The sequence below is a fragment of the Balaenoptera acutorostrata genome, chromosome 15 (genome assembly GCF_949987535.1).
Source record: "Balaenoptera acutorostrata chromosome 15, mBalAcu1.1, whole genome shotgun sequence".
Taxonomy (NCBI): Eukaryota; Metazoa; Chordata; class Mammalia; order Artiodactyla; family Balaenopteridae; genus Balaenoptera; species Balaenoptera acutorostrata.
In genome coordinates this window covers 28,565,914-28,579,199 of record NC_080078.1, presented here as the reverse complement: position 1 = coordinate 28,579,199, position 13,286 = coordinate 28,565,914, and the positions used below count along the sequence as shown (strand labels likewise).

At 46.4% G+C, this 13,286-nt stretch overlaps 1 protein-coding gene across 1 annotated transcript in view; it reads right to left on the bottom strand.

Annotated features, from left to right (window-relative positions):
* Nucleotides 1–13,286, bottom strand: part of CPPED1 (calcineurin like phosphoesterase domain containing 1) — a 190,744-nt gene continuing 177,458 nt past the window's right edge. Inside the window, exon 5 of the mRNA XM_057528886.1 lies at nt 1–336. Within this exon, the coding sequence (XP_057384869.1) occupies nt 302–336 (35 nt within the window). The 3' untranslated portion in view covers nt 1–301. The remainder of the gene's footprint in view (nt 337–13,286) is intronic.

The window sequence follows — 13,286 nt, the reverse complement described above, 5'->3', positions numbered from 1 at the left end:
TATTTTTGGCTGTGTTGGGTCTTCGTTGCTGCACGCAGGCTTTCTCTAGTTGCGGCAAGCGGGGTCTACTCTTTGTTGGGGTGCGTAGGCCTCTCATTGTGGTGGCTTCTCTTGTTGCAGAGCACGGGCTCTAGGTGTGTGAGCTTCAGTAGTTGTGGCACGTGGGTTCAGTAGTTGTGGTTCGCGGGCTCTAGAGCGCAGGCTCAGTAGTTGTGGTGCACGGGCTTAGTTGCTCCGTGGCTTGTGGGATCTTCCCGGACCAGGGCTCGAACCTGTGTCTCCTGCATTGGCAGGCAGATTCTTAACCACTGTGCCACCAGGGAAGCCCCTGGATGGCTACCATTTTTTAAAAAGCGAACAGAAAATAACAAGTGTTAGCAAGGATGTAGAGAAACTGGAAACTTTGTGCATTGTTGGTGGGAATGTAAAATGGTGCAGCTGCTATAAAAACAGTGTGGTGGTTCCTCAAAAAATTAAACATAGAATTACCACATGATTCAACAATTCCACTTCTGGATATATATCCAAAGGAATTAAAAGCAGGGTCTTGAAGAGATATTTGTATGCCCACGTACACAGCAGCATTACTCAGAGTATCTGAAACATAGAAGCAACCCAAGCGTCCATCGACAGAATGGTTAAGCAAAATGTAGTACTTACATACAATGGATAGTACTCAGCCTTAAAAAGGAAGGAAATTCTGACAACCTACAACATGGATGAACCATGAAGACATTATGGTAAGTGAAATAAGCCAGACACAAGAGGACAAATACTGTCTAATTCCACTTACACGTGGTACTTAGTATAGTGAAACTCACAGGGACGGAATACAATGGTGGTTGCCAGGGGATGGGAAGAGGGGTTGAGGAGTATTGTTTAATAGGTACAGAGTTTTAGTTTTGCAGAATGGAGAAGTTCTGGAGACAGATAGGGGTGATGGTTGTACAACCATATGAATGTACTTAATGCCACTGAACTGTATACTTAAAAATGGTTAAGACGGGGGCTTCCCTGGTGGCGCGGTGGTTGAGAGTCTGCCTGCCAATGCAGGGGACACGGGTTCCAGCCCTGGTCTGGGAAGATCCCACATGCCGCGGAGCAACTGGGCCCGTGAGCCACAACTACTGAGCCTGCGCGTCTGGAGCCTGTGCTCCGCAACAAGAGAGGCCGCGACAGTGAGAGGCCCGCGCACCGTGATGAAGAGTGGCCCCCGCTTGCCTCAACTAGAGAAAGCCCTCGCACAGAAACGAAGACCCAACACAGCCATAAATAAATAAATTAAAAAAAAAAAATGGTTAAGACGGCAAATGTTATGTTATGTGTACTTTTTCACAATTAAAATAAATAATTATCCTGATTTCATAGAAGAGATTATTAAAGCCCAGAGGAGTGATTAGCTTGCCCAAGTGTATACGGCTAGGGATTCAAACCCAAGTCTGTCCACACCCAAGCGTTAGCTCTTTTCACTAAAGGGCATTAAAAGAATAGTGAAAAGGGCTTCCCTGGTGGCGCAGTGGTTGAGAATCTGCCTGCTAATGCAGGGCACACGGGTTCGAGCCCTGGTCTGGGAAGATCCCACATGCCGCGGAGCAACTGGGCCCGTGAGCCACAATTACTGAGCCTGCGCGTCTGGAGCCTGTGCTCCGCAACAAGAGAGGCCGCGATAGTGAGAGGCCCGCGCACCGCGATGAAGAGTGGCCCCCACTTGCCACAACTAGAGAAAGCCCTCGCACAGAAACGAAGACCCAACACAGCCATAAATAAATAAATAAAAATAATAAAAAAAAAAAGAATAGTGAAAGAAAAGTTGAATGGAAGTTCACTAATGTGTGGTGTTTTCTATCCTGTGCTACCGTGGGTCTCTCTGTCACTAATTTGGACTTCGAAGTTTGAAGACTTTAAGTCAATATAATGGAAAAATTTATAACAGAAACATTTATCATGGGCTGTATAAAGACTCCTTGAAAGAGGTAAACTTTGTGATCAAACAGAAGTGAGTGGACCACTGTCAAGCGGCTGCTGGAGAATTACTACTCAAGCTGGGGGTTGCAACAGACGACTTCTAAAATCCAGGCATACTTTGTTTTAGTGCACCTCACAGATATTACTTTTTTTAAAAAAAAAAAACAAATTGAAGGTTTGTGATATCCCTGCATTGTCAGATGACAGCATTTTTAGCAATAAAGTATTTTTTAATTAAGGCATGTACATTGGTTTTTAGACATAATGGTACTGCACACAATAAACTACAGTGTAGTGTACACAGAACTTTTATATGCACTGGGAAACCAAAAAATACATGCGACTTGAGTTATCGCTATGTTGGCTTGATTGCAGTGGTTGCCTTTATCCTAACAGTCCGCAGGGAAGGGAGATGGGCACGAACCAGGGCCGATAGCATTGAGGAAAGGAGAGAGAGGCAGGGCCGGCTCCTCTGAGAAGGCTGCCTGCCATAAAGGGCCCCTGGGATTTCCCTCATTGATGACACGGCCGGCACTTACTGGTTCCTCAAGCTTACTCACATAAACATGATGCTCAGACCCAGAAACGCTAGGTGAGTGAAGAAAGCCCTTGAGCACCTCTGATGAAAAAGCATTGACCCCTGCAAGGCAGTGACCTGCATGCCAGCTCTGCCACCTCCTGTGTGACCGTGGGCGCCTCTCTTGCCCTCTCTGGGCCTCAGTGTCCCCATCTGTGAAATGAGGATAACAGCACACCGTCCTTATGGGTTGTTGTATTAAGTGTGTAAAACACACAAAGCCCTTAGAGCACCAGCCCCGCTCAGACATCCCCAGCATCCGCCAACACAGATGCTGTTCAGCGTCTCACATTCATTTATCGTTACGTGTTGATCGTGTATCTTCCCCTGGGCTGCACGTGCTGGGTGTACACTTTTTTTTTTTTTTTTTTTGGCTGCGTTGGGTCTTCATTGCCGTGTGCGGGCTTCTCATTGTGGTGGCTTCTCTTGTTGCGGAGCATGGGCTCTAGGCACGTGGGCTTCAGTAGCTGTGGCACATGGGCTCAGTAGTTGTGGCTCACAGGCTCTAGAGCACAGGCTCAGTAGTTGTGGCGCATGGGCTCAGTAGTTGTGGCGCACGGGCTTAGTTGCTCCGCAGCATGTGGGATATTCCTGGACCAGGGCTCGAACCCGTGTCCCCTGCATTGGCAGGTGGATTCTTAAACACTGCGCCACCAGGGAAGTCCTGCCGGGTGTACACTTGTTCCTCACTTTCTCTGCTCTGACCCCACTGCTCTGCCAAGACGCCCCTGGCACGTTTCAGGAGCAAGAACGTTTTGTAAAGCGAGTGCACTAGCACATCTCCACGTCCGCCACCTTAGCTTATTTAAAATCCTCACAATCCCACGAGGTGGAGATAACAGATCATCCCCATTCTACCCCATGGGGAAGGGAAGCGCCTTGCAAACCCAAACACTCTGAAGAAGCTCAACAAAGATCCTGGAAGGACAGGGATTGAGACTCAGGCAGATGCTCACCCCTCTGCAGCCTCAGTCTACCTGTCAGGTGGGAACAATGTTGTTCACCTCACAGAGTGGACGGGAGAACCCAGAGAGGACAGTTACAGAGCATGAGCGTAAAGCAGGTGCCTAATAAATGGTCTTTCCCCCCCTTGCTGTGGAGACTGGGCAGCCCCACTACAGCGTCCCATGGAGGAAACAGGCCCAGAGAGGTATGGCAACGTGCCCAAGGCTGCACAGCACTGAAGGCCACCTTAAACAGAAGCACAACATGCTTGTGGGGGAGGGGCTGCTGTGTCCAAGCCTCACCTTTGCCTGGACTCCCTCCCCGAGGACTGTGGGCGTGTGGAAATGAGCAGATCAACCTCGATGTGTCTTTACCAGAAAAAATAATTATAATAATAATTTCCTCTCATTTCACACCGCTATTCTGTGACCGTTCTGGCTTCTGCAAATCTGTCCCCCTGCTGTGTCCCCTGCTCTGTTTCCTTTCTCTTGCTGTTTCCTAGGCACAGTATTTATCACGTTGTGTTCTTTGTCTTTATGTAATCAGAGTTTTCTGGGAAACAGCTAAGTGATGAATCCAGTAGATGTCCTGTGTGCACAGGTTTTTTAATTTGCACACCCCCTGAGCTGGCCTGACAAGCTGTCACCTGGGACACTGGCTGGGGCTGAGGTTCAGAGAGGCCACCTTCCGCCTCAGGGACATCCATATCGTCCCCATCACTTTGGGGGACGGGGCACCTTTCGTGATGAGAACAGGACCACCCGAGGCCGACAGCCCCAGGGGACCAGATCCTGGCCCCCTCTGGTCCATGACTGGCTTCTGTCACTAAGCATGATGTTTTCAAGTTCATCTCTACTGTGGCACGTGTCAGTACTTCATTCCCTTTTATGTCTGAATAGTATTTCATTATGTGGACAAACCACATTTTCTTTACCTACTTTTACTTTCTGTGGCTTTGTGGGGTCTCAGTGCTGCCAGCGTCTGGCCCTCAGCTCCTGGCTCCCTGTGAGTGGTGCTCAAGCACCCCTTGCCCTCAGTATCCTAGTGGGCCTCACATTTGACAGTAAATTGCCAGCACACAGAGGGCCTGCTAAAACCCAGTCGCTGGGCCCACCCCCAGAACTTCTGCTGCTGGACAGCTGGCTGAGGCTTGAGAATGTGCATTTCTAACAAGCTCCCAGGCAACGCCCCTTCCCCCAGTCTGGGGACCACCCTGGAGAACCTGGACAGCAGAGGTCACAGCAGCGATGACAGGAAAAGAAGTATTAGGCACAAACAGCTACTGAATGCCTGTGAGATTCTGGGCCCTGAATGGAGTCCTTCACATAAATATCTCATCACTCCTCACCCCAACCTTATAAGGCAGGCGCTGTTACTACCCCCATCTCACAGATGAGCAAACTGAGGCCCAGGGAGATTAAATGGCCTTGCTGCCGAGTCTAAGAATATCTGCACTGGGGACTTCACAGCCTTCCCAAACCAGTGGGGAGGCATCTGGGTAGAAGGGCACTCATGGCTCCTCCCACAAGGGCAAATGTTCCAAGACAACGGGCCGCAGGTCACCCCACTGGTGAGAGCCGAGGGCAGGACTGAAACCCAGGCCTGGAGTCTCTGAAGGTTGTGTTTGCATCTGCAGACGTAAGGATAGTCCCGCGAATCCTCTCTGTGCCTGTCTCCCCACCTCCCCTCATCCCTTCTACTCCCCTCCACCCACCTTCTTGATTGTCCCACGGCTCAAGCGTGCTAAGCCCTTACCTACCCCGGTCCCTTTGCACATGCTGGTCCCCCTGCCTGGATTGCTCTTCCTGCCTTTTCTGCCTGGCTCACTCATTCTTTGGGTCCAACTTGAACATCACTTCCCCAGAGAAGCCTTTCCTGACCTCCTGGTCTACCATTATTTCCAGTCTCTCATAAACTGTGTAGTATATATCAATACTTAAACATTTATTTGTAAGTTTGCTTACTTATGATGGCAGCTGCCCCTGCTCTAGAGAGAATGGACCATGTTGGTTTTATGCACCATTGCACCCCCATTGCTGGAACGTAGTAGACACTCAGTAGATATTTGTTCAGTGAATGAATAGTGAAGTGAATGATCACTCACTTTTAGGACTCTTCTCCGTATCTCCTGGTTAAAAGGAACAATTATCTACCTTCATCTATGAGACTTCTCTGAAAAGCTGGCCAAGATGCTGATTGGACCTTGGCCCTAACTGTAATGGCCCAGAGAGTAAAGGCTCGGACTTAAGCCTTATTGATCACTGCATCCCAGCTCATGCCTGGCCCCCAAGCAGATGCTCTGTGAATGGGGGTGATGTGTTGGTCTTCTCAGGTTCACCCATCTTTAAACAACCCACCCAGGTGGCTATGAAACCTGAACTAGGGACGGGGTGCATGTGGGCCCCAAACACGTCACTGGGACCATGAGACATCAGTTTACCCTCATCCCCGAGGGGCACTCCATAGACTTTCTCCAAGGATGGGGCTCCCTGTATTCTGTGCTGGGCGGTTCTGTGTCTGCCAGAGAGCAGGTCTCTTGAAAATTTCTTTTTGTGGTTCCCTAACCCTGACTAGGAAGAGGAATGCAAAACCTGGATCACCCAGAGGCCGAAAATTTTCTAATGCTGAATATTGTAAGAGCTTTTTCATTCTTTACAAAACAGAAGTGTTTCCCTGTCCCACTTGAAATGAATTAGGTGAATTTGAGTGGGTTGTTTTGTCAAGTTACATGAACACGTGGACAATAATTCTGACTTATCTCTGCAGTACAACTACAATGTCTTAAAGCCCACCTTTTGATTGTTATTACAGTAACTTGCATTTCTGTGTCTGTGTGTTTGAAGATTCACAAATGCTGCTGGGACTTCCGTCTCTACATTTTGAAACGTCTCAGCATTAAGACTCAAGAATGGGTACGGGCTTCTTCTTTTCTGAGGATCTTACCCATTGCTTACCGTCTATACACTCAGAATACCCCAGTTTACATTCAGGTCCCACAGGAACGTCTAATGGGCATCTCCAACTAAATATGCCCCAAATGGAACTCCTGAGGCCTCCCCCAAACTTGCCCCTCCTCCTTTCCCCTGTGTAGGTGAAGGGCGCCTCTCCCCGGGCTGTTCAACCTGCAACTTGAATCACACGACTCCTCTTCCGTCACCCTCGTCCCACTACTTTCAATCCATCAGCAAGTCCCTTCTACTTTGCCTTCGAATTCTATTCATACTGGTTGTTTCATGTCCGCCCAAAGTTCATGTCTACCTGAATCTCAGAATGTGGCCTTATTTGGAAATGGGCTTTTCACAGATGTAATTAGTTATTAAGATGAGGTTACTGAAGTCAGGTATCCTAACTCCGGTGACTAGTGTCCTTATAAAAAGAAGAGAAGACACACAGAGACAAAGCCTGTGTGAAGACGGATGAAGAGATTGGAGTGATGCAGCTACAGGCCGGGGAACACCAAGGATGGATGGCCACCACCACCAGAAGCTGGAAGACTCAGGAAAGGACCCTTCCCTAGAGCCTTCAGCTGGAGCGTGGCCCCGCCAGAACCTTGATTTGGGACTTGTAGCCTCTAGGATTATTGGAGAATAAGTTTCTGTTATTTTAAGCCATAAAGTTTGTAGTAATTTGTTACAGCAGTCACAGGAAAGTAACACACTCTCCAAATCTATCTGCTTCTGCCATCGCTCCCTCCAGGTTACCATCACCCTCGCCTGGAGACCCAGCAGCCTGCCAGCTGGTCTCTGTTCTATTCCCATATGCATATGTACATATGTGTGTACCTATGTATACACACACATACATATATACACACACAATACATACAAATTATATATAAGTAGGTATGTAAATGTATATGCCATGTGTGTAATATACACTAGTGTATCACATGTATATTACACCTAATAAGATAGACTATTTCCTTCTTCCCAGAAAGTTCTCTCCTATGGATGCAACTAGAGATTATCATACTAAGTGAAATAAGTCAGAAAGAGAAAGACAAATACCATATGATATCACTTACACGTGGAATCTAAAACAGGGCACAAATGAACCTACCTAGGAAACGGAAGCAGACTCACTGACAGAGAACTGACTTGTTGTTGTCAAGGGGGAGGGGGGAGGGGAAGGGATGGACTGGGAGTTTGGGGTCAGTAGCTGCAAACTATTACATTTAGAATGGATAAACAACAAGGTCCTACTGTATAGCACAGGGAACTATATTCAATCTCCTGGGATAAACCATAATGGAAAAGAATATAAAAAAGAATGTACATATGTGTATAACTGAGTCACTTGGGTGTACAGCAGAAATTAACACAACATTGTAAATCAACTATACTTCAATTTTTTTAAAAAAGCCTAAAAGGGGCTTCCCTGGTGACGCAGTGGTTGAGGGTCTGCCTGCCAATGCAGGGGACACGGGTTCGAGCCCTGGTCTGGGAAGATCTCACATGCCACGGAGCAACTAGGCCCGTGAGCCACAATTACTGAGCCTGCGCATCTAGAGCCTGTGCTCCGCAACAAGAGAGGCCGCGATAGTGAGAGGCCCGCGCACTGCGATGAAGAGTGGCCCCCGCTCGCCACAACTAGAGAAAGCCCTCGCACAGAAACGAAGACCCAACACAGCCATAAATAAATAAATAAATAAATAACATCTGATTGTTAAAAAAAAAAAAAAAAAAGCCTAAAAAAAAAAAGAAAGGAAGTTCTCTCCTGCCCCTTTCCAGTTTATTTCCGCCCTACCCCGCCGAGCACCCACTTTCTGATTTCTATCACCATAGATTAGTTTGCCTGTTACTTGACATCATATAAATCAAATCGTATAGTATATACTCATTGTATCCGGCTTCTTTTACTTGGCATAATCTTTGGGAGACTCATCCATGGTTTTGTGGGTATCAATAATTTAGTCTCTTATTGCTGAGTTATTCCACTGGATCAAATAATGTTTTAAAAATACAATCAGATCATGTCATCCCTGTGTTTAAAACTCACTCACAGCTCTCCGTGGGCTTAGGTTGAAATGCAATCCCTGACTGTGTTCCCGGGTCCTGCTGACTACGCTAATCCCATGACTTGGCATGACCTGCCCTGTGGCCTCCTTCCTCTTCCTCAGATATGCCCACCTCACCCTGGACTCTTAGTCTGATGCTCACATCTCTGAATCTTTCTCATCCTCTGTTCTCAAGTCATGTGTCTTCTTCTCAGAGCAGCCGTCCGTGGCCATCCTGTTGTAAAACAGCATCACACATACCCCCATCACGTTCTATTTTATTCTGAATTATCTTACCATTTGCTTGTACGTGACTGGTCCACCCCTACTCCACAAGCTCAACCTTGCTCACCATTACAATCTTAGCTCCTAGAGTAACTCCCCAGCATAGTGGGATATTATTCAATATTTGTTGAATAAATGAAGTGATTTGTAAGAAAGTTCACATACAGGTTATGTTTTCTGTGTTATTCATTAGAGCTATTCATTGATATCCCTGGTTCCCTCCTTCTGGACACTCTTTGATGTTAGGCATAGCCATGTGACTTGCTTTGGCCTGTGAAATTTGAAAGGAAGTGATACATGTCTATTCCAGGTAGAAGCTTGCATGGTTGGTGCATGATTCCCCTCCCTTCCCTCTGTGATGGTGCAAATTTTTGTTGAGAGAGACCCTCTACTGGCCTGGGCAACAGGGTAGCTCCAATGACCAGCACTCTCTTGCTGACCTCTACTGAACACATATTATGAACAAGAAATAAACTTGTATGAAGACAATGACATTGGAGGATGTTTGTTACTGCAGCATAACCTGTCGTATCCCGACTTGCTCTCTTCTCCAATGCGTTCTCCACATTCCTCTCCTCCCACTCACTCTTTCTTTTTTTTTTTTAAGAAACGGGTTTTTTTTTTTTTAATTATTTATTTATTTATTTATTTTATTTTATGCCTGTGTTGGGTCTTTGTTTCTGTGCGAGCGCTTTCTCTAGTTGTGGCAAGCGGGGGCCACTCTTCATCGCGGTGCGCGGGCCTCTCACTATCGCGGCCTCTCTTGTTGCGGAGCACAGGCTCCAGACGCGCAGGCTCAGTAATTGTGGCTCACGGGCCCAGTTGCTCCGCGGCATGTGGGATCTTTCCAGACCAGGGCTCGAACCCGTGTCCCCTGCATTGGCAGGCAGATTCTCAACCGCTGCACCACCAGGGAAGCCCCAAGAAACGGGTTTTTAAAAAAAAAAAAAAAAAAAACAATTTATTTATTTATTTTCGGCTGCATTAGGTCTTCGTTGCTGTGCACAGGCTTTCTCTAGTTGCAGCGAGCGGGGACTACTCTTCGTTGTGGTATGCAGGCTTCTCATTGCGGTGGCTTCTCATTGCGGAGCATGGGCTCTAGGAATGCGGGCTTCAGTAGTTGCAGCACGTGGGCTCAGTAGTTGTGGCTCACAGGCTCTAGAGCACAGGCTCAGTAGTTGTGGCGCACGGGCTTAGTTTCTCTGCGGCATGTGGGATCTTCCCGGACCAGGGATCAAACCCGTGTCCCCTGCATTGGCAGGCGGATTCTCAACCACTGTGCCACCAGGGAAGCCCCCCACTCACTCTTGAGCCCCTCTGATCTAGCATTTCTCAGCCTCTGACCTCAAACGACTCTGTTAAGATTACCAATGACCTCCCCATGGTGAAACCCGATGGTCAAATCTTGGTTCTCATGTGACTTGACCATTACAGCATCTGATGAAGCTGCTCATTCTCTCCTTGTAACCTTTTCTTCACTTGGGAGACAGGATGCCACACCCTCCTGGCTTCCATCCTACTTCTCTGGATACTCTCATCCGTTCTCTCTTGCTGGTTCCTCCTCATCCCCCCCACAACCTCTTCCTGCAGAGCACCCCAGGGCTTGGTCCCAGACCTCTCCCCTCCACTTATGAGTGACTGCATCGGTCTCCCGGCTGCCCCAGGCTGATGACCCCCAGATGTATGTCTGTCACCCATGCTGCTCCCTGCTTCCCAGCCTGTATTTTCACCTGCTCACTTGACAGCTCCATGAGGCATCTCATCAACATCTCAAACTTAACACGTCCAAACAGAGCTCCTGATCATCCCCGCGAGCCTGCTGCATCCCTAATTGTTCCTCTCTCAGGGTCCCCGAGTAACTACAATGAGCAGGCCAGAAACTCTGGACTAATCTTTCAGTCCCTTTTTTCCCCCCATGCCTCACACATTCTGTTTATTAGCAATTCCTGTCAAAATATATCCAGGGTCCTACCTCTTCCCACCACCTCCTTGGCTACCACCTCGCTTCAAGCCACCTGCCCCTCTCACCTGGATTATTGCGTTAGCCTCATAACTGCCCCAGCTCTCGCCCTTGCCCCCATACTGATGATTCTCAACCCAACAGCCTAAAAAATCCATCAGAAAATGTCACTTTTTCTTAAATCCCTCCAGTTTCTCCCCATTTCTCTCACAATAAAACCTACCCTGTTCTAGAGTCACAGATGTAGAAAACAAAATTATGGTTACCAGGGAGAACGGAGGAGTAGAGGGAAAAATTGGGAGCTTGGGATGGACATATACACACTACTATGTATAAAATAGATAACTAATAAGTACCTACTGTATAGTACAGGGAACTCTACTCAATACTCTGTAATGACCTATATGGGAAAAGAATCTAAAAAAACGAGTGGATATATGTATACATATAACTGATTCACTGATTCACACCTGAAACTAATACAACATTGTAAATCAACTATACTCCAATAAAAATTAATTTTAAAAAAACCCTACCATGTTTAACAATGGCCTATAAGGCACTAACCACATAGCCCCGGACACCCTCCTCCCCAGCCCCAGCCTTCCCTCCCAAGACCCTCCCTCAGTTTCTCCAGCCACCCTGCCCTCCTGGGGTATCACGCTCCCCCTTCAGGGCCTTGCAGTTGCTATATCTTCTGCTCAGGACACATTGTCCCTAGATCTTTGCTCAAATGTCACCTTCTCAGTAAGGCCCTCTCTGATCAGTCTATTTAAATACTTGGTGGGCAGGATTCTAAGTCCCCAGTGACCATCTAGAGGGGGTGAAACCTATGAAATGATGGGATGTCAGTCCAGTGATTATATTATCTACACAGGGACAAAAGCGGTTCTGAAGATATAATTAAGGTTACTAATCAGTTGACTTTGTGTTAATTGAAAGGGAGAGTATCTTGTGGGCCTGACCTAATCACAAGGGCCCTTTAAATCTGGCTCTAGAGATGAGAGACAGAGGAGGCCAGAAGTCCAAAGCATGAGAAAAATCTGGCACCTGTTGCTGCCTTTGCAGATGGAGAGGACCACATGGGAGCAGCTCCCAGATGACAGCCAGCAAGGAAATGGGGACCTCAGTCCTACAGACAGAAGGGACTGAATTTGCCAATAACAAGCATGAGCTTGGAAGTGGATTTTCCCCATATCTTCTAGATGAAAACTCAACCCTGCTGATACCCTGATTTAGCTTGTGATGCCCTGAGCAGAAAACCTAGCCAAACTCTGCTAGACTTCCAATCTACGGATGTGAGCTGATACATGTGTGCTGTGTATCAGCAGCTATGTTTGAGGTAATTTTCTATGCAGCAATAGAAAACTAAATCAAATAACAACCTTCAAACCCCTAGAGTGGGAGAATATATTCGCAATCAACATAACCCACAAACAGCTCAGATCCAGAAGATAAAGAACTCCTACCAAACAATAAGAAAAAGACAGGCAACCCAACAGAAAAATGAGCAAAACACCTGCTCAGATGCTTCATGAAAGAGGGTACTCAAGTGGCTGATAAAACATATGAAAAAGTATTAAATGTCATCAGTCATCAAGGAAACATAAATTAAAACTGCATATATCTGGAGAAAACCATGCTTCAAATAGATACATGCACCCCAGTGTTCACAGCAGCACTATTTACAATAGCCAAGACATGGAAGCAACCTAAATGTCCATTGACAGGTGAATGGATAAAGAAGATGTGGTACATATATACACTGGAATATTACTCAGCCATAAAAAAGAATGAAATAATGCCATTTGCAGCAACATGGATGGATCTAGAAATTATCATACTAAGTGAAGTAAGTCAAAGACAAATATCATATGATATCACTTATATGTAGAACCTAAAAAAATGATACAGATGAACTTATTGACAAAACAGACTCACAGACATAGAAAACAAACCTATAGTTACCAAAGGGAAAAGGTTTGGGGGAGGGATAAATTAGGAGTTTGGGATTAACATATACACACTACTATATATAAAATAGATAAACAATTGGACCTACTGTATAGCACAGGGAACTATACTCAATACTCTGTAATAACTTATATGGGAAAAGAATCTGAAAAAGAATAGATATACAAATATGTATAAGTGAATCATTTTGCTGTACACCTGAAATACAACATTGTAAATCAACTATACTCCAATACAAAATAATAAATTTAAAAAAAAAACTGAAATGAGACAGCGCTCCACAACTACCAAAATCCTAAAATGGAAAAAGACAGGAAATAGCAAGTGTTGGCCAGGATGTGGTACAGAATTTTCATCCTGCTGGTGGGAGGACGAATCACTAGAAACACTTTGGAAGACTGACGTATCTACTGAGGTTGAACATATGCGTCCCCAAGACCCAGTAATTCTGCTCCTGGGTATATACCCAACAGAAATTAGTACACATGTCCAATACAAGTCAGGCATAAGAATATTCATACATGCATTATTCATAGTGACCTATAATGGCCAGGCTCTCCAAGGCCTCTCTGACCTCACCTCCC